This window comes from Podarcis filfolensis (genome assembly GCF_964270895.1).
Source record: "Podarcis filfolensis genome assembly, chromosome: 8".
Lineage (NCBI taxonomy): Eukaryota > Metazoa > Chordata > Lepidosauria > Squamata > Lacertidae > Podarcis > Podarcis filfolensis.
The window spans coordinates 90,087,220-90,109,508 of NC_139611.1; the positions used below are offsets into that span (position 1 = coordinate 90,087,220).

The 22,289-nt window shown below is 48.8% G+C and overlaps 1 protein-coding gene across 1 annotated transcript; it reads right to left on the minus strand.

Moving 5' to 3' along the window:
• Nucleotides 1-99: 99 nt before the first annotated feature.
• On the minus strand, nt 100-4,436 carry YIF1B (Yip1 interacting factor homolog B, membrane trafficking protein; the record flags this gene model as incomplete). The annotated part of the gene is made up of 8 exons (XM_083627846.1): nt 100-768; nt 1,423-1,516; nt 1,705-1,860; nt 2,791-2,848; nt 2,995-3,073; nt 3,259-3,363; nt 4,077-4,267; nt 4,388-4,436. 8 exons carry the CDS (start codon nt 4,434-4,436, stop codon nt 613-615), a joined length of 888 nt encoding a protein of 295 aa, XP_083483972.1. The 3' UTR covers nt 100-612.
• Between the last annotated feature and the right edge of the window lie 17,853 nt (nt 4,437-22,289).

Below are 22,289 nucleotides of genomic sequence, written 5' to 3' on the forward strand. Positions count from 1 at the left end.
GCTGAGAGGAACCACCGCAGCCTGAAAGAGCCTTCTTGCTCCAGAAAGAAAGCCCCACTTTCTCCCCCCCCCCCCCACGCAGCAGAGAGCGACCCCCAGTGCAGGTTTCATTCTTTATTGGCCTGGTGTTGTGTGTGCAGCACCAAAGGCTGCAAAGTTGAACAGAGAAGCAAGCAGCTTGTGGGCTGGTGGGGGAGGGGAGGCAGGTGTCGGGCGGCTGCTCCACGAACCCCCCCCCCGGCAGCCTCCCCCCGCCCTCTGTAGTAATACTGAGTCGCTCGCAAGCAGCAAAACCTGGCGCACGGGTGGAGAACGCTATGCGCTCTCCGGTGGTGTGCAGTGATCGCAAGGGCTCTGGCCTGCATGCAAAGGGCGTGGGGAAAGGATGCTGCCCCCCAGGCAGAGGGAGCTCAGTGGAAGCCTGCCTAGGACCCCTGCTGGAGCCCCCCCCCCAATCTCCAAACAGGCTTCTGCTGCCCACCCACCCCTGACAACATCCACACCCCCCGAGGTCACTGAAGCCAGAGCCACAGTGGTCTGTGTCCAGCCTGCCACACAGACCCCCCACCAGGAGTGAGGACCCCCGCCCTGCCCCCTTGGCAGACCCGTCCGTCAGTAGATGAGGTGAAAGGTGAGCCAGTACATGATGAGCGGCTGAAGGCCGGCCACAGCCATGGTCAGGTACATGCGCAGCTGGTTCTTGGCTCCCCGCACCAGCACCCCCTCGGCCGCTGCCTCCGACAGGATCTTCAGGCGCAGGGTCCTGATCTGGAAAAGCCACAGGAAAAGGCGAATCGGGCAGAGCGCAGGAAGGGTCCCGGAGGCCCTGCCTGCCTGGGGCTTCGCCAAGCAGGAGGGAGGGTTCTTGCAACGGGCGCAGTTTTATTTAAAGGCCATCTGTATACTGCTTTTTCACCTCGGGGGGGGGGTTGCAGTAATAAAGCCATGCAATAAAACCCACCAAAAAAGTTACAAACTGACAGCAATTGGTTATTCTAGAAGGAAGTATTCTTAGTTGCTGGCATACGACTGGCGGAACAGAAAAGGTTTCAGCGGGTGTTTAAAAGCTGGCACAGAAGGTGCCTCTTGAATCTCCAGTGGCAGAGTGTTCCACAGGACTAGGCGCTAAAGGCCCAGTTCCTTGTTATCAAGTGAGGACCTCCAACTTGGGGAATGGCCAACGACACTCCTGCAGGTGATCTCAGTGACTGAGCTGGGACCAAAGGCTTCAGGGATCTGCTCAGTGTGTGGCAGAACCAGCCTCCCTGCCCTAAACCCATTAACCAAGCTGGTAAAAGGCTGCTGTTACTGGAGGCCAACACAGAGCCCGAGACGAGGCCTGCTCCTGCTGTGCAAATGCTCAACAAGCGCAGAAGAATTTGGGAAATGACCCCCCACCACACACTTCCTGGAAGTTCTTACCATGAAGACAAAGATTGTGACGCAGCACCAGCTCAGCAGCAGATAATAACCCGTCTTCCCAAAGAGCAGCCCAGCCAGGAGGCCGACAATCATCCTGTCACAGGAGGGGAGAAGTGTCAGGCCCCGAGCCCAGCTCTTCCCCAGCCCACAATGAATGAATGAATGAAGGAAGGAATGATACCCCACGCATTTGGCCGGGCTTCCAACAGGATATTAAAAACAATCAAACATCAAACATGAAGAGGGGCTGGAGCAGGCTGCCCTCGCCTCCTGGTTACTCACCCAACGTACTTGTACCCTGAGAAGGCCACCAGGTCAATGGTGGAGAGGTCCGTGTTGACGGTGACCAGGTAGAGGCTGAGGAGAATGGCCAGCACCTCCACAATGAGCCAGGCCAGGGCTGAGCTCGCCTGCAAGCCCAGCAGGTCGGGGGAGAATCTGCAAGGGGCGGGGGAGGGAGAGTATTGAGGGAGGGGCTCCCTGGCCACCCAAAACTGCCCAGGCCTCCAGGGCCACAGGAGGGCGCTTACAGCCCCACACCCTCTCACGCCTCTTCCGTGATTCCAACTAAACTTTAGGAAAATGTTCTTGACAGTAAGAGCCTGTCCACAGCGGAACGGATTCCCTCAGAAGGCGGCAGGCTCTCTTTCCTTTGAGGTTTTTAAGCAGAGGTCGGATGGCCACCTGTCAGGGACTCGAGATTCCTGCACTGCAGGGGGCTGGACTAGATAGAGGACTATTCTAAGGGAGCAGTTAGGGGACCCCTTATCCCCTCCCAGGGACGCGGGTGGCGCTGTGGGTAAAACCTCAGCGCCTAGGACTTGCCGATCGTCAGGTCGGCGGTTCGAATCCCCGCGGCAGGGTGCGCTCCCGTTGCTCGGTCCCAGCGCCTGCCAACCTAGCAGTTCGAAAGCACCCCCGGGTGCAAGTAGATAAATAGGGACCGCTTACTAGCGGGAAGGTAAACGGCGTTTCCGTGGGCTGTGCTGGCTCGCCAGATGCAGCTTCGTCACGCTGGCCACATGACCCGGAAGTGTCTCCGGACAGCACTGGCCCCCGGCCTCTTAAGTGAGATGGGCGCACAACCCTAGAGTCGGACACGACTGGTCCGTACGGGCAGGGGTACCTTTACCTTTATCCCCTCCCAGAGCTACGGGGTCCCCAGAGTTCCTAAAAACTCTCAGTATCCTTCACAAGCTACACATCCTGGGATGTTTTGCAGGATGCCATGCCTGTTTGGGCTGAACCGGCAAGGAAACGAGGATGGGGTCCAGGTCTTCCTGGGAAGCTCAGCAGCGTTTGGGGGAGCTGCCTTGCCCCGCCTTCCCTAGGAATGCCAGCAGAAAGGTGATCCCTAAAACCTCTCACCTGTTCTGGGTCCCCAGCGCCAGCCCTGCCACCAGGACGTAGGTGATGAACGCCATGACTGCGGAGGGAAAGGGCTCCTTAGCCACGGGAGAGACCGGCACTCAGCCCAAAGCAAGGTCTCCACCATTTCCCTCCCCGGGGCATCTCCCCCCCAGCCACCTCAGGGCTGGTGCCACCCCAGGGACCCCCAGAGACCTGCCGTACCTGGAATGTAGAGGTCGGGAGCGTTGACGTCAAAGCGGGGGGCCACGGGGGTGTCCTGCTGGTAGTGCACCTGCCAGTCCTGCCAAAGACAGCCAAGAACCCCCACAGGCTACCAACGGGCTCCCTGCTGCCAAGGGGCCGGGGTGGCACAGGGGAAGGTGCCCTGGCCTGAGCCTCAAAGCCATAGCAGGGGGCAGCTTGGAGCTGGCCAATCCCCCACAGTTCCCCCCCATCCCGCCTCAGCCGGGGCCCTTTGCAGCTCACCTGGTGCAGGAAGGGGAAGAGGAGCAGCCCCAGCTTCCTGACCACATAGACGGTGTCCACAGCAAAGTAGTACTTCAGCTTGGTCACGGGGACAAAGCGGTCGATCTGGGAGGGCAGCAGAAGCGGCAGAAGCAGAGCGTGAGCAGAGAGGAAAGAGGAGCCGCTGAAGGAGCGTCTCCACCCCCATCGTTCTGCCTGGACACTGAGGTCCAGCTCTGAGGGCCTTCTGGCGGTTCCCTCACTACGAGAAGCAAAGCTACAGGGAACCCGGCAGAGGGCCTTCTTGGTGGTGGCGCCTGCCCTGTGGAACGCCCTCCCACCAGATGTCAAAGAGAAGAACAACTACCAGACTTTTAGAAGACATCTGAAGGCAGCCCTGTTTAGGGAAGCTTTTAATGCTTAATAGGTTATTGTATTTTAGTGTTTTGTTGGAAGCCGCCCAGAGTGGTTGGGGAAACCCAGCCAGGTGGGTGGGGCATGAATAATAAATTGCTGTTGTTCCTTCCAGTGTCTCAATGGGATTTCCTTTGTTGTGTATCACTGCCTCTCTCTGCCCAGCCTACCTGGCAGGGTTGTGGCGAGGATTTAAGTGACGAGGCTGGGAGGACCGCAGTTGCCCCCCTGCGCTCCTCAGAGTAAATGCCATGCAACCATTCATATGGATGCGCGGAGTTGGGATTCCTGCCTGGCAGGGGGCTGGACTAGAGGACCCCTGGGGATCCCTTCCGACTGTCTGCTTCTTGGGTTCTGGACTGAGGGTCTGAAGGCGCGCTCCCTGGCCCGCCCCCCTCCCCCGGGCTCCCCGGCGCCGCACTCACGTTCCTGCCCACGATCTCCTTGCCCTGGCTGGCCAGGCTGCTCCCGTAGGCGGCGGCGAAGCTGGAGACGGGCTGGGCCAGGAAGGCGCCGCCGGCGCTGGTGTCCTCGAAGAGCCGCGCGGGGTCCGTCCTGAGGGCCGGGCTGGAGGCCGAGGGGCCGGGCGGGGCGGCGGGCGGGCGGCGCTTGGTGGCTGCGGGGAGAGAGAGAGGGGGGGGCGTCAGGGGGGCGTCAGGGGGGGGCCCACCTGGCGGGGCTGTTGTGTCGCGGGGGGGGCGCCCCCTCCCCTCCCTCCCTCCCACGTGACACCCACGCAGGCGGCTGGGCGGGGCTCCTCCCGGCGCGGCGCCGGCGCGCTCCATGTCGGCGAGGAAGGAAGAGGCAGGCGGGCCGCGCGGCGCAGGCGCACTCCGAGGCCGACTCGCGGCCAATCAGCGTGCGCCGCAGGCGGCGACAAGAGCCAATCGCGGGACGCGTCGCCGACGACCGACGCGCCTCTCTGTCGGAACCGCGGGAGGGAGGAGAGCGCGCCGTTGCCATGGGGACGAGAGGAAGAGCCAGCGGCTCACGTGACCGGGGGAAAAAGCCGTTTCCGTGAGGGGAAGCGCATGCGCCGGGGGGGAAAAGGCGCGGCAGGAGGGCCTGGCGATCCCAGAAGCCTTTGCGTCTTCCGTCCCAGAAGCCTTTGCAGCAGCTTTGGCGTCCTGAGGGGAGTGGGAGGGGTGGGAGGCTCTGGCGAGGCGGACGAGGCCCTGCGCGGGCCCAGGAGCCTCGAGGGCGGGAAGGGCCTGGCTGGAGCCCGGCAGCGGCGGGAGAAGGAAGGCCCCGACCCCGGGCTCCAGGGCAGGAGCGCCAGCGCATCCCCCGGCCCACTCCTGACATATGGTTGTCAAGCCTCTGCTTAAAGACCTCCAAAGAAGGAGACTCCACCACACTCCTTGGCAGCAAATTCCACTGTCGAACAGCTCTTACTGTCAGGAAGTTCTTCCTAATGTTTAGGTGGAATCTTCTTTCCTGTGGTTTGGATCCATTGCTCCGTGTCCGCTTCTCTGGAGCAGCAGAAAACAACCTTTCTCCCTCAACCTTTCTCCAAGACTCCTAGATCCTTTTCACATTGTACTGCTCTCAAGCCAGGTGTCACCCATCTTGTATTTGTGCCTCTCATTTTTTTTGCCCAAGTGCAATACTTTACATTTTTCCCTGTTAAAATTCATCTTGTTTGTTTTGGCCCAGTTCTCTAATCCGTCAAGGTCGTTTTGAAGTGTGTTCCTGTCCTCTGGGGTGTTAGCCACCCCTCCCAGTTTGGTGTCATCTGCAAATTTGATCAGAATGCCCTTGAGTCCATCATCCAAGTCGTTGATAAAGATGTTGAATAAGACTCGGCCCAAGACAGAACCCTGTGGCACCCCACTAGTCACTCTTCTCCAGGATGAAGAGGAACCATTGATGAGCACCCTTTGGGTTCGGTCAGTCAGCCAGTTACAAATCCACTGAGTGGTAGCATAGTCAAGACCGCATGTCAGAGTGCAAGTATATAAATAGGTACCGCTCCAGCGGGAAGGGAAACGGCGTTTCCATGCGCTGCTCTGGTTCGCCAGAAGCGGCTTAGTCATGCTGGCCGCATGACCCGGAAGCTGTACGCTGGCTCCCTCGGCCAGTAAAGCGAGATGAGCGCCGCAACCCCAGAGTTGTCCGCGACTGGACCTAACGGTCAGGGGTCCTTTACCTTTTTACACAAGGGTTACACAAGTTCAACATGAGGTCCCTTTCTCAGACACCTTTCCCAACACCTCTTAAGTCCCCATCACAGAAGGAACAATGAAACTCATAACATCTCGACTTCCGGTCAGCGCCGGCGACCGTAATGGCGGATTTCCTCTGAACACCGGAGGAAATCAGCTTCGTGGAGCTGGGGTTCTACCGCTACGGCGAAGCGGGGACCCGAAAAAAATCACAGGTGGGGAAGCCTGTGAGCTGAAGGCTCGGCGGGCTCCATTTGTGCCCCCCCCTCGCTGCAAAGGAGCCTTTTTAAAGGCTCCGGAACGGACCGGGGGTGAGGGGTGTGGAGCTGAGAGCTGTTTACCCGTCTCCGCGAAGTGAAGCCGCACAGCCAGGGTCGGAGAGCGCTGATTTCTTTTCTGGCTAATTGGACTCGAAAACAACTACCCGTGAGTAGGAATTTGACATATATTGGGAAGAAATTACTAAGAATTCGGCCAAAACGGGGGAAGGTAAAAACAGGAAGTCTGCCTTCCCGGACTGTTAACAGATCAAAGTAAAGAGACTTCAAAGCTGGGACTTGGAAAGAGGAGTTCTCGGGAGGATTAAAACCCAATATCTGAAGAGAAAACCTATCCCACTGTCAGCAGGAACAGTGGGTAGATATATGAAAGATCTTAGACCTGCAAGGAAAGAATTTTTAAAATACATCTGCTGACTTTAAAACTTGGGAACGGACTGCCTATGACAGAGAAGCCGATCAGAGGGATCTGTCAAATGGAGAATGGAGTTTAAAGTTTGACTGCTCTGCAAAGGATACAGTAGCTGGGAAAGGAAAGGAACATTTTGGGACTAAAAATTTGATACTAAGAAACGGGGATTTTTTGAACATTATTGGTTATAAAGTTACAACAAGAAGTTGGTTTGAGACCCCTAGTGGTAACTACGTTGCAAAGACATTTTAGACTGTACGTCTTGCTGTGGGAAAATTCCTATGCTATCAAAACAAATTCCCTGAGTGTGTGACTGACCTTGGGAGTGCATGTGAGTGTTATGGCAGACAAAGCAGAGTTGACACAGGAGAAAACTACCAGATCCGGAAAACATTACAAAGTAGATACCACTAGAAGGCCCTCAACGGGGGGTGCAGTGGGCACAGCAGGAGCTGTTGCCCCACAGGCAAAATTAAAGGTTATGTCAACTGATGAATTGTTAGCCCAAGCACTGGGTAAAATTGATGCATCTTTGGAGAAACTGGCAAACAGAGTTGAAGAGACAAATAAACAAGTAGCAGAGGCCTGTGCAAAAATTGAAGCGAACACTGCAAGCATTAATTTGAATACCTCAAGTATAAATGAATTAGGGAAAAAGGTGAACTCTAATACGCAGTCTATTGAAAAATTATTGGAAGAATCGGCGTCAACTAGAAAATTGGCTGAAGAAGCCAAGGAAATTGCAACTGCTGCCCAGGAACAGATTCCACCGGTACATAAGAAATTTGAAGAGTATGATTTGACGTTCTCGATGATAGATCTTGAAAGAAAGGCGAGAAATTTAAGAATAAGAGGCGTGCCAGAAAGTGAGGATAATTTGGTAGAATTTCTCACAAAAGAATTTACACAATTTTGGCAAAAGGACCTGGGGGAGGAAGAATTCACTATTGTGAGTGCTTTCAGACTAGGCAGAAGACAAGGAAAGAATAAAGCAAGAGACTGTCTGATAATTTTGAAAACTAAGGAAGAAAGAGATAAGATATTGAACCTACATTACCAAAGAACCCTAGAAATTGGGGACACTTATGTGGAAATCTTTAAAGATATACCTAAACATATCTTGGAGGTAAGGGCCCACTACAGAGACTTGGTTGCCCTGCTGAGGAAAAACAGAATAATCTTCAGGTGGGAATTCCCCCAAGGCCTATCTTTTAAATATAGAGGAAAGAAAATAAGAATAAGGACAGTGAACGACAAGGACAAGTTTTTGAAAGACCACGAAGAGGACCTGCAGAAGGAAGTGGACTCTGTTGAGGACGTATTGATGCCAGGACAAGGACTCTTGGAGATTGCAAATTTGATATCTGGACGCTCCGGCCCAAGGAGAGACAAGCCACCGACAGAAGAAGAACAACAACTTGGTGCAGTAGGAGGGAAAGCTAACTAATCAATCATGTCTCTGCAACTTTTAAGCTGGAATTGTAATGGATTGAACTCCCCTAGAAAAAGAAAAGAGATTTTTCATATATTAAAGAAAGAACATTTGGACCTGATTTGTTTACAAGAGACTCATGTCACGAGGCTACACAGGAAAATATTGGTTAATAAAAGATTGGGGCAAGAATTTATTTCGTCTGACAAAGTAAAAAAAAGAGGAGTGGTGATTTATGCTAAGGAGAAACTTTCACCGAAATTTATCCTCAAAGATGAGCAAGGAAGATATTTGGTCATTGAAATTCAGTTTCAAGGGGAGAAACTTTTGATAGTAGGTGTGTATGCACCAAATGAGGGGAAGTCGGAATTTTTCAAGAAACTGCATGAGACTTTGATGGACTTTATGGATTACAATATAATTTTGATGGGGGACATGAATGGAGTCGTATCAACCAATATGGACAAGGCCCAAAAACAGGTAGTTACCAAAGATGGTAGACTGCCAAAAACTTTTTTTGAAATGACTGACAACATGGACTTGATTGATATTTGGAGAACTAAGAACCCCTTGGAGAGAGAAGGAACATTCTTCTCTGAAGCCAAGATGACATGGACCAGAATTGACCAAATCTGGATTACTAGAGGAATGGCTCCAAAGATAAAAAAAGTGGAAATCTGCCCCAAAACATGCTCCGACCATAATGCTGTAAAGATGGAGATGAAGTCAACAACAACCGGAACCTTTAGATGGAGGATGAATGACACCCTATTTAGAGATGAAGAAGTATACAACAAGGCCCAAAAGACTCTAAAAGATTATTTTGAATTAAATTTGCCAACAAATGTGGAGAAAAGAGTAATCTGGGACGCAAGTAAAGCCGTGATGAGAGGGTTTTTGATACAACAGAATGCATTAAAAAAGAGAAGGCAAAATGAGAAAAAAGATAAAATTTTGGAGAAAATTAAAGAAGGTGAGAAAAAATTGAGAGCCAAGCCGAAGTCACGAGAGATTCTGAGAGAAATAAAGATATATCAAACACAATATATGGAATTGATGAATCAGGAAATAGAATGGAAAATTAAACAAATGAGACAGAAGACATTTGAATCGGCGGATAAATGTGGGAAATTACTGGCATGGCAACTGAAAAAAAGACAAAAACTGAATACAATTACAAACCTGGAAGTAGAAGGAAAAGATATAAACAATCCAATTGAGATAAGAAATTGTTTCCAGAAGTACTTTAAGCAATTATACACACAAGGGCCACAGAATGAAAGGGACATTGATGGATTTTTGAAAACAAATGGATTACAAAAAATTTCACAGGAAAGTAAAGTATTGTTGAACTGTAAAATAACAGATCAGGAGATAGAAGGTGCCATCTTAAATATGCAATTGGGCAAATCCCCGGGACCGGATGGACTGACTTCCAGATACTATAGATCCTTGAAGGATTGGATAGTACAACCTCTGAAGGAAGTCTGCAATGAGATTTTGGAAGGGAAAAAGGCACCAGAATCGTGGAAAGAGGCCTACATTACACTTATACCGAAAACAGAGACTGAAAAGACTCAACTTAAAAACTACCGTCCCATATCCTTATTAAATGTGGATTACAAAATCTTTGCTGACATTTTAGCCAAGAGACTGAAAAGAGTATTGACTGAAGAGATACATAAGGACCAAGCGGGCTTTCTGCCGGGAAGACACATATCTGGCAATTTGAGGAATGTAATTGACATTTTGGAAAAGCTAGATGTGGATATAAACACTAAAGCTGTTCTGATATTTGTGGACGCGGAGAAAGCCTTTGACAACATTTCTTGGAGTTTTATGAAAAAGAATTTACAGGGTATGGGGGTAGGCCAAGGTTTTGAAAATGGTATAGGTGCAATATACTCTGAACAAAAGGCCAAATTAATTGTAAATAATGTGGTTACGGAACAATTTAAGATTGAAAAAGGGACACGACAAGGATGCCCAATTTCCCCTTTACTTTTTATATCGGTCCTGGAGGTTCTGCTGAATATGATTAGAAGGGACCGGTTGGTTAAAGGTATACAGGTCGGAGTCAAACAGTATAAACTGAGAGCTTTTGCAGATGATCTAGTTTTGACGTTACAGGAGCCAGAATCTAGTACTAAAAGAGTTTTAGAACTAATTCAAGAATTTGGTCAGGTGGCAGGATTTAAATTGAATAAGATCAAAACTAAGGTTTTAGAGAAAAATATGACATTGTTTGAAAAAGAGAAATTCCAGAATGAAACAGGTCTGTCTGTGGTGAGGAAGGTGAAATATCTGGGGATTAATATGACATCTAAAAATGGGAATTTATTTAAAAATAATTATGAGAAATGCTGGTCAGAAGTGAAAAAAGATCTCGAAACATGGTCAAATTTGAAGCTTTCCTTGATGGGTCGAATAGCAGCTATAAAGATGAATGTATTGCCTAAAATGTTGTTTTTGTTTCAAACATTACAAATTGTGGACAAGATGGAATGTTTTAAGAAGTGGCAGAAAGATATTTCTAAATTTGTCTGGCAGGGCAAGAAGCCTAGGATAAAATATAAGATTTTGACTGATGCAAAAGAAAGGGGTGGCTTCGCCCTGCCAGACTTCAGACTCTATTATGAGTCAGCAGCATTCTGCTGGTTGAAAGACTGGCTGCTTCTGGAAAACACAGACATTTTGGATTTAGAAGGTTTTAACAATGTGTTTGGATGGCATGCATATTTGTGGTATGACAAGGTTAAAGCTCATAAAGCGTTTAAGAATCACATTGTTAGGAGATCTTTGTTTAATGTTTGGACTAGATATAAGGATTTACTGGAAAACAAAACCCCAAGGTGGTTGTCACCAATGGAAGCGAAAGCTCAGAAAAAACTCAATATGGAGGCCAGTTGGCCAAAATATTGGGAAATTTTGGAGCAAGAAGGAGATAGACTGAAATTGCAGAGTTTTGAGAAATTAAAAAACAAAGTCCGAGACTGGTTACATTACTTTCAGATAAGGGAGGCATACAATTTGGACAGGAAAATTGGCTTCCAGGTGGAAAAATCTAAATTAGAAACAGAAGTGCTAGAACCTAAAACTAAAATTATGTCAAAAATGTATAACTTGCTGCTGAAATGGAATACACAGGATGAAACGGTTAAGTCAGCTATGATTAAATGGGCACAAGATCTTGGACATAACATCATGTTTGCTGATTGGGAACAGTTATGGACCACAGGTACGAAATTCACGGCATGTAATGCCTTAAGAGAGAATATTATGAAAATGATATACAGGTGGTACATAACCCCAGTCAAGCTCGCAAAAATATATCATTTGCCCGATAATAAATGCTGGAAATGTAAGGAAGTGGAAGGTACATTTTTTCACCTATGGTGGACGTGCCCAAAGATCAAGGCCTTTTGGGAAATGATTTATAATGAAATGAAAAAGATATTTAAGTATACTTTCCTGAAAAAACCAGAGGCTTTTTTCTTGGGTATAGTCGGCCATTTGGTGCCAAAGAAGGACAGAATCTTTTTTATGTATGCTACAACGGCAGCAAGAATACTTATAGCAAAGCACTGGAAGACTCAAGATTTACCCACTCTGGAAGAATGGCAGATGAAGTTGATTGACTGTATGGGACTGGCAGAAATGACTGGCAGAATCCGCGACCAGGGAGAAGAGTCGGCAGAAGAAGATTGGAAGAAATTTAAGGAATATCTACAGAAATATTATAAAATCAATGAACTTTGAAAAGATGTTGGTTTGAACTTTGGTGGTCTCCAGCTGTTATGATAAAGATAATGGGGATCATAATTGTTTTTGTTACTAAATTTAAAAAAGTTGAGTGGAAAATAAGGTGATATTTTAAAAGGAATGTTAAGAGATTAGGATTTGCTGAATTAACAAATTGAACTAGAGAACAAGAAGGGGAGGTATGAGGAAGTCAAAGAAACATGTGACTGAAAACTGTTATTGAAACTGAATTGTTTTTAATATTTTTCTTTTTCTTTTTGTCTTTATATAAAATTGGAAAATTTAATAAAAAAAGAAACTCATAACATCTCCTTGGCCTCAGGACTTGTCTGGAGATGGGCTTTCAGAACACCTGACTTGCTCAACTGCCTCTGCGGATGTCTAGTATTGCCCCCTTGGTCACTCCCTGGGTGGGGGGCCCTGTATGTGCTCTCACGCTTGGGGAATTATGGTGGGATGCCCTGTTCCTGCTGCCCACGTGACTTCTTGGTTCATGGAGGGAGGTGGAGGCCAAATTCACCTTTCAGGGTTCAAATGGTATTGGAATGGAGGAAATTGGCAAAGGGGTTGATTTTATATGATTTATATGAAAGCTAGGCATCTTCCCTGTGCTGTCAAGTTAAAAGGATACATTCAGGCATAATATTTGTAGCATTTTAACAACTTTAAAGATGTGCCCCCCTCCCATGTCATTTCCGTAACAATGGGAATCCGCAGGCACAGAAGTGTCCCCTGGCTGGCTGAAGAGGCTGCCGCATGAAGCAGTGGGCGTTGTGCAGGGCGAGGGATGCCTTTCAGAGGAAGTCTTTGACACAGGAGAGACGCACCTGTTCCAGAAGAGGCCTGACCAGACCTACATTGCCAGAGCACAGGAAGCAGCCCCTGGATTCAGAGCAGCGAAGGATCGGGTGACTGCTGCTCTGTGGCAAGGTGGCCGGGCATTTGATCAAGCTGAGCAAGAAGTAGGATGAGAGAGCTGAAAACAATGCCAATATATTTCACATCTGGGAAACCAATACACCCCTTTAGTTTCAGATAGTACGTAAAGGTACCCCTGACAGTTAGGTTCTGTCACGGACAACTCTAGGGTTGTGGCGCTCGTCTCGCTTTACTGGCTGAGGGAGCCGGCGTTTGTCCGCAGACAGCTTACGGGTCATGTGGCCAGCATGACTAAGCCGCTTATGGTGGGTAAAGGTAAAGGGACCCCTGACCATTAGGTCCAGTCGTGACCGACTCTGGGGTTGCGGCGCTTTATTGGCCAAGGGAGCTGGCATACAGCTTCCAGGTCATGTGGCCAGCATGACTAAGCCGCTTCTGGCGAACCAGAGCAGCGCACGGAAACGCCGTTTACCTTTCAGCTGGAGTGGTACCTATTTATCTACTTACACTTTGACGTGCTTTCGAACTGCTAGGTTGGCAGGAGCAGGGAACGAGCAACGGGATTCGAACCGCCAACCTTCTGATCGGCAAGCCCTTGGCTCTGTGTTTTAACCCACAGCGCCACCTGCGTCTGGTGGGTAGATGAGTCTAAAAAGCCCAGGACACCAATTTTCATGTCCCTCTAGTGGCTATGGTGGCTAAGTTACCAGAAGTAATGTATTTAGTGTTAACTCTGGAAGCGTATACTCAGTTCTGATCCAACTAGGCCTCCTGATGTATATTGTGCTCTAGGAAGACAACAAGCTTCCCATGCTCTGCAGAAAGGAGGCTCTGGCTGGGGCCAGTTCGAAGTGGACTTGTTTGCAAGCAAAGCCACTCGTCAATTACTACATTAATTTTTGAGATTTCAAGACCCTCAAGCAGAGGCATGAGATGCCCTGGTGTCCCCGTGGCCTCAAGGCCTCCTCTATGCATTCCCACCTCAATCCATCCTTCCATGGTCCTTCGCAAGATCAGACAGGAAAAGACAGAGGTGGTTCTGCTGCCTTCTTTTTGGCCCCCGCCGACTGTGGATGTCAGAGCTTCAGGCCCTCTCAGCCTGACCACCTGAAAAAGGTTCAGCGGAAAGGTTTACTTTAGAGGCAGCATCAGCATGCCAGGGCTTTAGCCACAGGGTGCGCCTAGCAGCTACCTAGGATGTCATTGCTCTAGCTGCAAACAGCATGGAGTCCATGGAGGCGTCTGCCATAAAAGCTCGAGCTTTAAGGAGTTTGGCCAGAATCTGGTGCTGTCGAGCTGGATCTTGGGAAGGAGATTGCAATAAATCCTCAAGCTCAAGCATGTGAGGATGCTACGCAGGCAGCTCTCGTAGAGAGGGCCGTTGCATCATGGGTCTTACATAAGGCAAATTCGATTCTCCTATCAGAAGTGTCCAGAAGTTGAGCATTTCCTTCCTTGGGGACCAGATGTCACAATGACAGATTTAAAATTGGTCTGTCTATAGTAGGAGTCTTAATATATTCCATGATTCAGGATCCAAGTCATATAATTTGTCAGCTAAGGCAGGTGTTTTTTTAGAGTGTATAGGCACATCAAGCTCAGATTTAACTACTGCCTTAAGCACTGAGGGAACCAAGAGTTGGCTGGGGTACGGCTATTAGTTAACAAATACAGATCCTTGGATAAGAGCTTGTACACCATTGTTCTAGGTTCTTCTCCCTCCCTGTGTGGGGTGAGCGGGGGACCCTGTTGCAACAGTTTAATAAAGATCAAGCTTACTAGCTGCTTTGCTTCTCAGTATTCTCTGGTTGGCCTCTGTTATTTTCTCCTACTGATAGGGAACCCGATAAAGGACTCTATACGGGCTCTTGGATACCCCATAAGGGGAAAGGAACAGTTTTTTTCTTATAGCAGTTGATTTATGTAAAGTTTCTTTTTGAGGTTGCCCCTCCAGCAGACATCATACACCCCCCCGACTACCAAACTCAACAGAATCACTCCTGCAAATGGCCCCACAAAACACTTCATCGCACAATTTTCTTCTATCTCTATTCAAAGGGCCTCTGCTGCACATTAACAAATGCAACAATTCACTGATATATGTATCTATCTACTGGCTCAATGGGAAAACTTTAGAAAGTCATATAAAATTGCTCTAGTATTGTATTTCCACTGTCCCAACTTTGTTCTGTTCAGGAAAGGAATGGCTACCAAGGGGGGAGCCTGGGATGTGGGCAGCCGTAATCCCCCAAGCCTGAGACCAGGTGCTCAGCAGCCTCCTTGCCTGGGTGATAACCGCTGTCATCCTGGCCCCTGAGTGCCAGACAGGTAGCCATTCCAGAAGCAATAATAAACCCAACCTAAGTTTGTTAGGATCTTGGTCAAGACAAAGGGGTATGATTAACTTGACCAGGAGAACAGGAACATGTACATACCTTTTCTTAATGGGTATGAGGTGGAGGTTAAGGGAGGGATGGGGAAAAACCTGATACTCATGTTTCTGCCAGGAGACCCCTCCCAGATTATGACATGGCTGTGATGTATATATGATGTCTGTATGATGCTTCACTAAGGGTGTTAGGGGTAAAAGGGGAAACAGAAAAGGGAGCCATCCTTTCTTTGGGGCTTCTTTCTGCTTCTTCCATGCGGTAGTAGGAAGTCCTGTTGCAACAGTTCCTTGAATAAGGACCAGGCCTACAGGCTGCTGTTTTGCTCCAATATTCTTGGCTGATATCTTTGTTTGGCAAATCCAAGTGAGCCAGGAATTTTCCTTTAACAATACCAGTGGCCATGGTATCCTTCTGGAGCGGCTGTCTGAGTTAGGGGTGGGTGGCCCTGCTTTGTGGTGGCTCCAGTCCTACTTGGATGGACGTTTTTAAGGAAGATGTTTCAGTCCTGTGGAGCAACCCCCAATCAGGGTTTGATTTTATCCCCTGTCTACACAAACTCGCTGTGTGGGGTCATCCGGAGCTTGCTGTCGGCAATATGCTGACAACACACGACTCTACTTCTCCCTTACACCTGCAGGTCAGGCAGGGGAAATGCCGGACCAGTGTCTTGCCTCAGTAATGGACTGGATGAGAGACAACAAACTGAAACTCAGTCCAGATAAGATGGAGGCAGTTAGTTATACGTAGGGCTGCTTCTGAAGGTGGTTCAGAATCTTCAGCTGGTGCAGAATTTGGTGGCCAGGTTGCTCACTGGGGCAAGATGGTTGGAAGATATTTCACCATTCATGGCCCAACTTCACTGGCTGCCAATTAGTCTCCAGCCCAATTCAAAGTGCTGTTTTTGGCCTATAAAGCCTTAAATGGCTCACGGCTTCAAGGGCTGCCTCTCCCCATAAGAATTGACCCAGATCCTCCAATTATCATCTGTGCCTCCCCCAGAGGTCTGGAGGGTGGCAACATGAGAATGGGCCTTTTCTGCAGTGACTCCCCATTTATAGGATGCTCTCCGCAGGAAGGTTCAACTGGCACCTTCAGGCAGAGGGCCTTCTTGGTGGTGGCGCCCGCCCTGTGGAACGCCCTCCCATCAGATGTCAAGGAAATAAACAACTATCTGACTTTTAGAAGACACCTGAAGGCAGCCCTGTTTAGGGAAGCTTTTAATGTTTGATCTTTTATCGCTATTATTGTTGTTGTTGTTGTTAGTAGTAATAGTAATAGTAATAATAATAATAATAATAATAATAATAATAATAATAATAATATTAGACACCTTTAGGAGCCAGGCGAAAATGTTCTTCTTCAACAGGCCTTTGTCTGATTTACATCTTACACCCCTTTTAAATGTGTTTGGGGGAGGTGGGGGTTATATGTGTCTGTTCTTGTTTATATTATGTATTTTGTTTTATTATGTATTTATGTTTTTATCTTGTATTTTTATGTGGTGACCTGCCCCGATATCTACAGATGAAGTTTGGTATTCAAATGAAATGTATGTATGTACGTTTATAAGCAAACTGCAAAATATCAAAACTCATTTATTTCCAGAGGAGAGTAGATGTGAGGACGGACCCCTCTCAGACAGTGTTGGGCCTGGTTATTATTATTTATTGAATTTATATACCGCCCTATGCCCAGGGGTCTATATATTTATATACTGCCCTATACCCTGCCTGGCCAGGGCAAGTCTGATGCTTGTAAGCCAAAGTGCATGACTTGGCTAGAAATCCGGACCTAACTGCTCCCTGAGCCGCCAGCCAGCAGCCTTTGGCCGCCCTTGAGTTCCTCCTGGCTTTGCTGAGCCCTCCCCACCAAGCCTTTCCCCGAGAGCAAGGCTGCTGGAACAAGCCACTCACCTCTTCCCCACTTCCCCTTGTTTACCCAGAAGCTGTTTCCTACCAGGAAAGACAGGAGGGGAAGCCCACGTGCTCCGAGAGCCATGAAGAGGTGGGGATTTGGGAGCAGCAGGCAGTTCTCTGGGTCAAGCAAGAGACACTCGTGACATCCCATCATTGCAGGTGAAATCCAGTTCACGTGCCAGAGGGGAGAGAGGAGGAGACGGGATGCCAGGTCCTTCCAGGTGGGGCACGGAGCGTGTCTCATCTGTCGCTCTCCGGGCCCGAGCGACATGCCCAAGCCAGCCTCCCGCTCCTGCTGCTCTCACCTGTGGGTGCCTCCTTCTCAGTCTGCCACCAGAATGGGGTGCAAGCCTTTTGCCAGCTCCAGCTGGTGCCCCTGCGGCACTCTTCCCCAGGGAGAGGTTGGCCCCAGCTACAACTGTTCAGGTTTTCATACCCTCCAGACTTGACTACCGTGATGCGCTCAATGTGGGGCTGCCCTTGAAAAGGGTTCAGGAGCTAAAACGTTCTCTGAAACGGCCCATTAGGTACTTTTAAGAGCTGCACTGGTTGCCGATCTGTGTCCAGGGTCTGTTTCAGGACCACCTGACCCTGTATAATAATAATAATAATAATAATAATAATAATAATAATAATAATAATAATAATAATAAAAATTTATTTATACGCCGCCCATCTGGCTGAGTTTCCCCAGCCGCTGCTCCCAATCGAGTGTTCAAACAATACAGCATTAGATATTAAAAACTTTCCTGAACAGGGCTGCCATCTGAAGGGAGAGCGTTCCACAGGGCGGGCGCCACTACCAAGAAGGCCCTCTGTCTGGTTCCCTGTAACCTCACTTCTCGCAATGAGGGAACTGCCAGAAGGCCCTTGGAGCTGGACCTCCGTGTCCGGGCTGAATGATGGGGGTGGAGATGCTCCTTCAGGTATACAGGACCAAGGCTGTTTATGTATGTCTCCCCCCCCCCAGCTCGCCTGTGCATTCTGTGCAATATCTGAAGTCTTGCTACGGTGCCCTGATGATTGGATGGGTGCATTAGAGGCATCTCCGTTGTTGAGCAACTCCCCTGCCACCCAGATGCCCACCCCAATGCCCAGCAGATGCCATGCTGCCCTACAGCTCCCTCCCCCGCCCCTGCCTAGTTACACTACTGGATGGGTGTCTCCTAAGGCCGGGGGGGGGCGTCTTCTCTGTTGTGGCACCAGCCTTACACAGTGGGGCCTGGCAGGCAGCCCCCAAACATTTGGGCTTTCAGGTGCCAGGTCCAGCCCAGCTTTTCAGAAAGGTTTGTTAGGGCTGACTGCTGAGGCTTCCATATGATGATGATGATGATGGCGATAATTTGGGGTTTTGCATTATTTGTTTTTCTTCCCTGCTTGGTTTTATGAGTTCCTGCTGGGATAAAAGCGGATATAATTTTTGCTTTTATTTTGATGTTTTCTATAATCTGCCTTGGATACGGCAGAGGTTGTCGGGGGTGTGGAGACTGGATGGAGGGAAGTTTTTCTCCCTCATTCAGAATACATCATTAAGAAGTGCCGAGCACACATTTTAAAAAGAAAATAAAAATAGTATTTCACCCACATTCTCTTTGGCTGCCCTTCCTCAGAAAGCCAAGCAATTCAAGCATCTCTGGGAAATGACCGAAGAGCCGTGTATTTAAGCTGAATCTTGTAGCACCATCAAAGACAGGTAACTAATTGATTATGGTATGAGCTTTCATGGACTGGAACATGCCATAAAAGGTTGGTTAGCGTTGAAGGCGTCGCAAGGCTCATTTTTGCCGTGACAGCTGTGAAACAGCTCCCCTTTTGAAAGGTGAAGTTGTTAAGCGGGTCTTTCACAACAGTTCACTTATTAGATTTTTATTCTACCATCTTCCACTGAACTGTACATGGTTCTCCCCTTCTTAACTTCTACCTCTCCACAACAGCCCTGTGAGGCAGGTTAGGCAGAAAGATGGTGACACTCTCAAGGTCGCCTAACCCAGTGAGCTTCCTGGCTGAGTGGCAATTTGAACCCAGGCCTCTTAGGAGGAACATTTTACCCCGGCACCTCCCTGTCTCTCTGCCCCAATGCCAGAATTGGGGCCTCTTTTAATCTGGCCAGCCTGTTTCAAAACAAGCTGCCTCTTGCTTCTAAGATTATAAACACCACCCAGCAACAGATTCACAGACAGAGTGCAAATGCCCCCGCAGCCCAGTTTCCTGTATTCTGGACCCAGCCTCTGGCAAAAGGCAGAGGGTCCAGACTGGCCCCGATCTGCGTGACTTGCAGGACGGTGCCAGAGCCTGGCTGTGACCCAATTCAGGGCCCTGAGAAGAACAGGCTGTGCTTGTGTTCCTCCGTCAGCTGCCCTCTGTGCCCCCTTGTTGAGCAGTCTCCCCCTCGGCTAAGTCCTCTCTGTCAATAGACCATGGACTGTCGGACTCACTTCGACCAGAATGGGCTTTGCGCGCTGGAAACGGTTCTTGCCCTGCTGTCCTAGCAAAAGAGGACCCTGGCCGTGTCTGGCGGCTGAATTATCTGTTCCTGGCCTCTCCTGCGTGGCCAAGGGGCCAGTCACCCCACTCTGCAGGGCCTGCTTATCTCCTGCCTCCGAGGTCCATGGCTGGTAACCCCCCCCCCACCTCCCCGCTCTGTGCTGCAGTTGAAATGGGACTTTCCTTCTTGCAATGTGGGGCTCCTGAGCTCAGCAATGTTATAAGGAAAATGCTGCTCCCTTTCCCTTATGGGGCATCTAAGAGTCCATACAGAGTCCTTAAGTAGGTTCTCTATGGGCAGGAGAAAATAACAGAGGCCAACCAGAGAATATTGAGAACCAAAGCAGCTACAGTGAGGGGGGAAAGTATTTGATCCCCTGCTAAATTTGCCCGTTTGCCCTCTGACGAAGAAATGACCAGGCCATCATTTTAATGATAGGTTTATTGTAGCTGTGAGAGACAGAATAACAACAGAAAAAAACCCAGAAGACAAAAGTCAGAGATTGATGTGCATTATAATGAGTGAAATAAGTATTTGATCCCCTATCAACCAGCCAGGTGTCAGGCTACCTGGTATCTTCACTGTATGTAACGAGCTGAGATTAGAAGCACCTGCTGTAAGAGAGAGGTCTTGCCTGCAAGCCCAGCTCGTTACAGTACCTGTACAAAAGACACCTGTCGACAGAAGCAATCAATCCAGCAGATTCCAAAGTAGCCACCATGACCAAGACCAAAGAGCTGTCCAAGGATGTCAGGGACAAGACTGCACAAGGCTGGGCTGGGCTACAAGACTATTGCTGAGCAGCTTGGTGAGAAGGTGACAACAGTTGGTGCAATAATTTGCAAATGGAAGAAACACAAAATAACTGTCAACCTCTGGGGCTCCATGCAAGATCTCATCTTGTGGAGTTGCAATGATCAGGAGAACGGTGATGAAGCAGCCCAGAACTACACGGGGGGAACTTGTCAGTGATCTCGGGGTAGCTGGGACCATAGTCACCATGAAAACAGTTGGTAACACACTATGTCGTGAAGGACTGAGATCTTGCAGAGCCCTCTAGGTCCCTTGCTCAAGACAGCACATGTACAGGCCCGTCTGCAGTTTGCCAATGCACATCTGAATGACCCAGAGGAGAACAGGGTGAAAGTTGTGGTCAGATGAGACCAAAATCGAGCTCTTTGGCATTAACTGGCTGTGTTTGGAGGAGAAGGAAGGCTGCCTCCGACCCCAAGAACACCATCCCCACCGTCAAACATGGAGGGGGACATATTATATTTTGGGGGGGTGTTTTTGCTAAGGGGACAGGATACCTTCACCGCGTTGAAGGGACGATGGACGGGACCATGTATCGTCAAATCTTGGGTGAGCACCTCCTTCCCTCAGCCAGGGCATATCCTACACAGAAATGCCCTTAAGACAGGATTTGTGAGCAGAGACAATGGGGAGGTTTTCCCATTTCCTTCCTCCTTGCAGAGAAACGTGATGTCCATTTGGGAGAGTCAGAATGGTTTCAGGATTGCTCTCCTGTACTATTTCAGACACGTTGTTTATATACTTATGCATGTGTTTGCCTTGTAAATTTATGAACATTTATTTTCTATATATGAGACCTTAGAATTCCTATAACAGCTGGAAGACGCAAGAACTACCCACACTGGAAGAATGGCAGATGAAGGTGATAGACTATATGGGTTTGGCAGAAATGACGAGCAGAATCCGAAACCAGGGAAGAGAAGCAGCGCAAGAAGAATGGAAAAAATTCAAGGACTATTTAAAGAAATATTACAAAGTTAATGAAAGTTAGAATGATGTTGGACTGGAAAGTAAATGGTTACTATTAGTAATGGTTAAGACAAGGAAAATAAGGAAGAATAGTCTAAATTTAAATTAAAATAAGGGAAGATTTGCTGAACAATCGATAAGAATTTGGAATACAGAAAGGGGAAGCATGAGGAAGTCGGGGAAGATAGGATATGAAATTAGGATATGAAATGATACATGTTTTTTGTTTTGTTTTTGTTTTTGTATGTTTATGTTTGTTGTATGGTGTTTATATGGAAAAATAAAAATATTTAAAAAAAAAAAAATAGAATTCCTATAACAGCAATGTCTACAGGTCTCCCCAGCTGAGCCCTCCTCTTCCTCCCGTCTAGCCTGGAGCAGAAGCGGCAGCAGCCCCCTCCCCTCTGGCACTGCCCCACATATCCTGACCCCGACTCTTGACACACAGGCTCCCTCCCCACAAGGCCCAGGGCACCCGCTGCTTCCGCAGAGCACAAAAGGCCTCAGAGAATGGTATCCCTGGCAGCCTCTTCACTCAAGGTGAGTCCAACAACTTCTGAGGGAGAACATTTCACTGCCATTTCAGCTGCACAAATATAAAATGGGGGACACCTGGCTTACTAGCAGTACATGTGGAAAGGATTGAGGGGTCTCGGTGGACCACAAGCTGAACATGAGTCAACGGTGTGAGGCAGCAGCAAAAAAAAGGTAACTGTCTTCTAGGCTGCATCAACAGAAGTCTAGTGTCCAGATCAAGGGAAGTCATAGTCCCACTCTCTTCTGCCTTCGTCAGACCTCGCCTGGAATACTGTGTCCAATTCTGGGCACCACAATTTAAGAAGGATGTGGACAAGTTGGAAGGTGTGCAGAGGAGGGCAACCAAGATGATCAAGGGTCTGGAAACCGATCCCCTGATGTTTATTCAGAATCTCTATCCCAGCAGGAACTCTCAAAACAAAGCCAGGGAAGCAAGAGGAGGTTTGTGCTCATGATGGGATGGCGGCGTTTATATGCCACTCCACTTTCAAATGTTCAGGGCAGGCACCCTACGTGTTTTCCTATCAGTGCTACTGCTGCAGCCCTGTAACCTTCTGTACCACAAATGTGGGTCTGGTATATATCTGCCACTAAGGCACC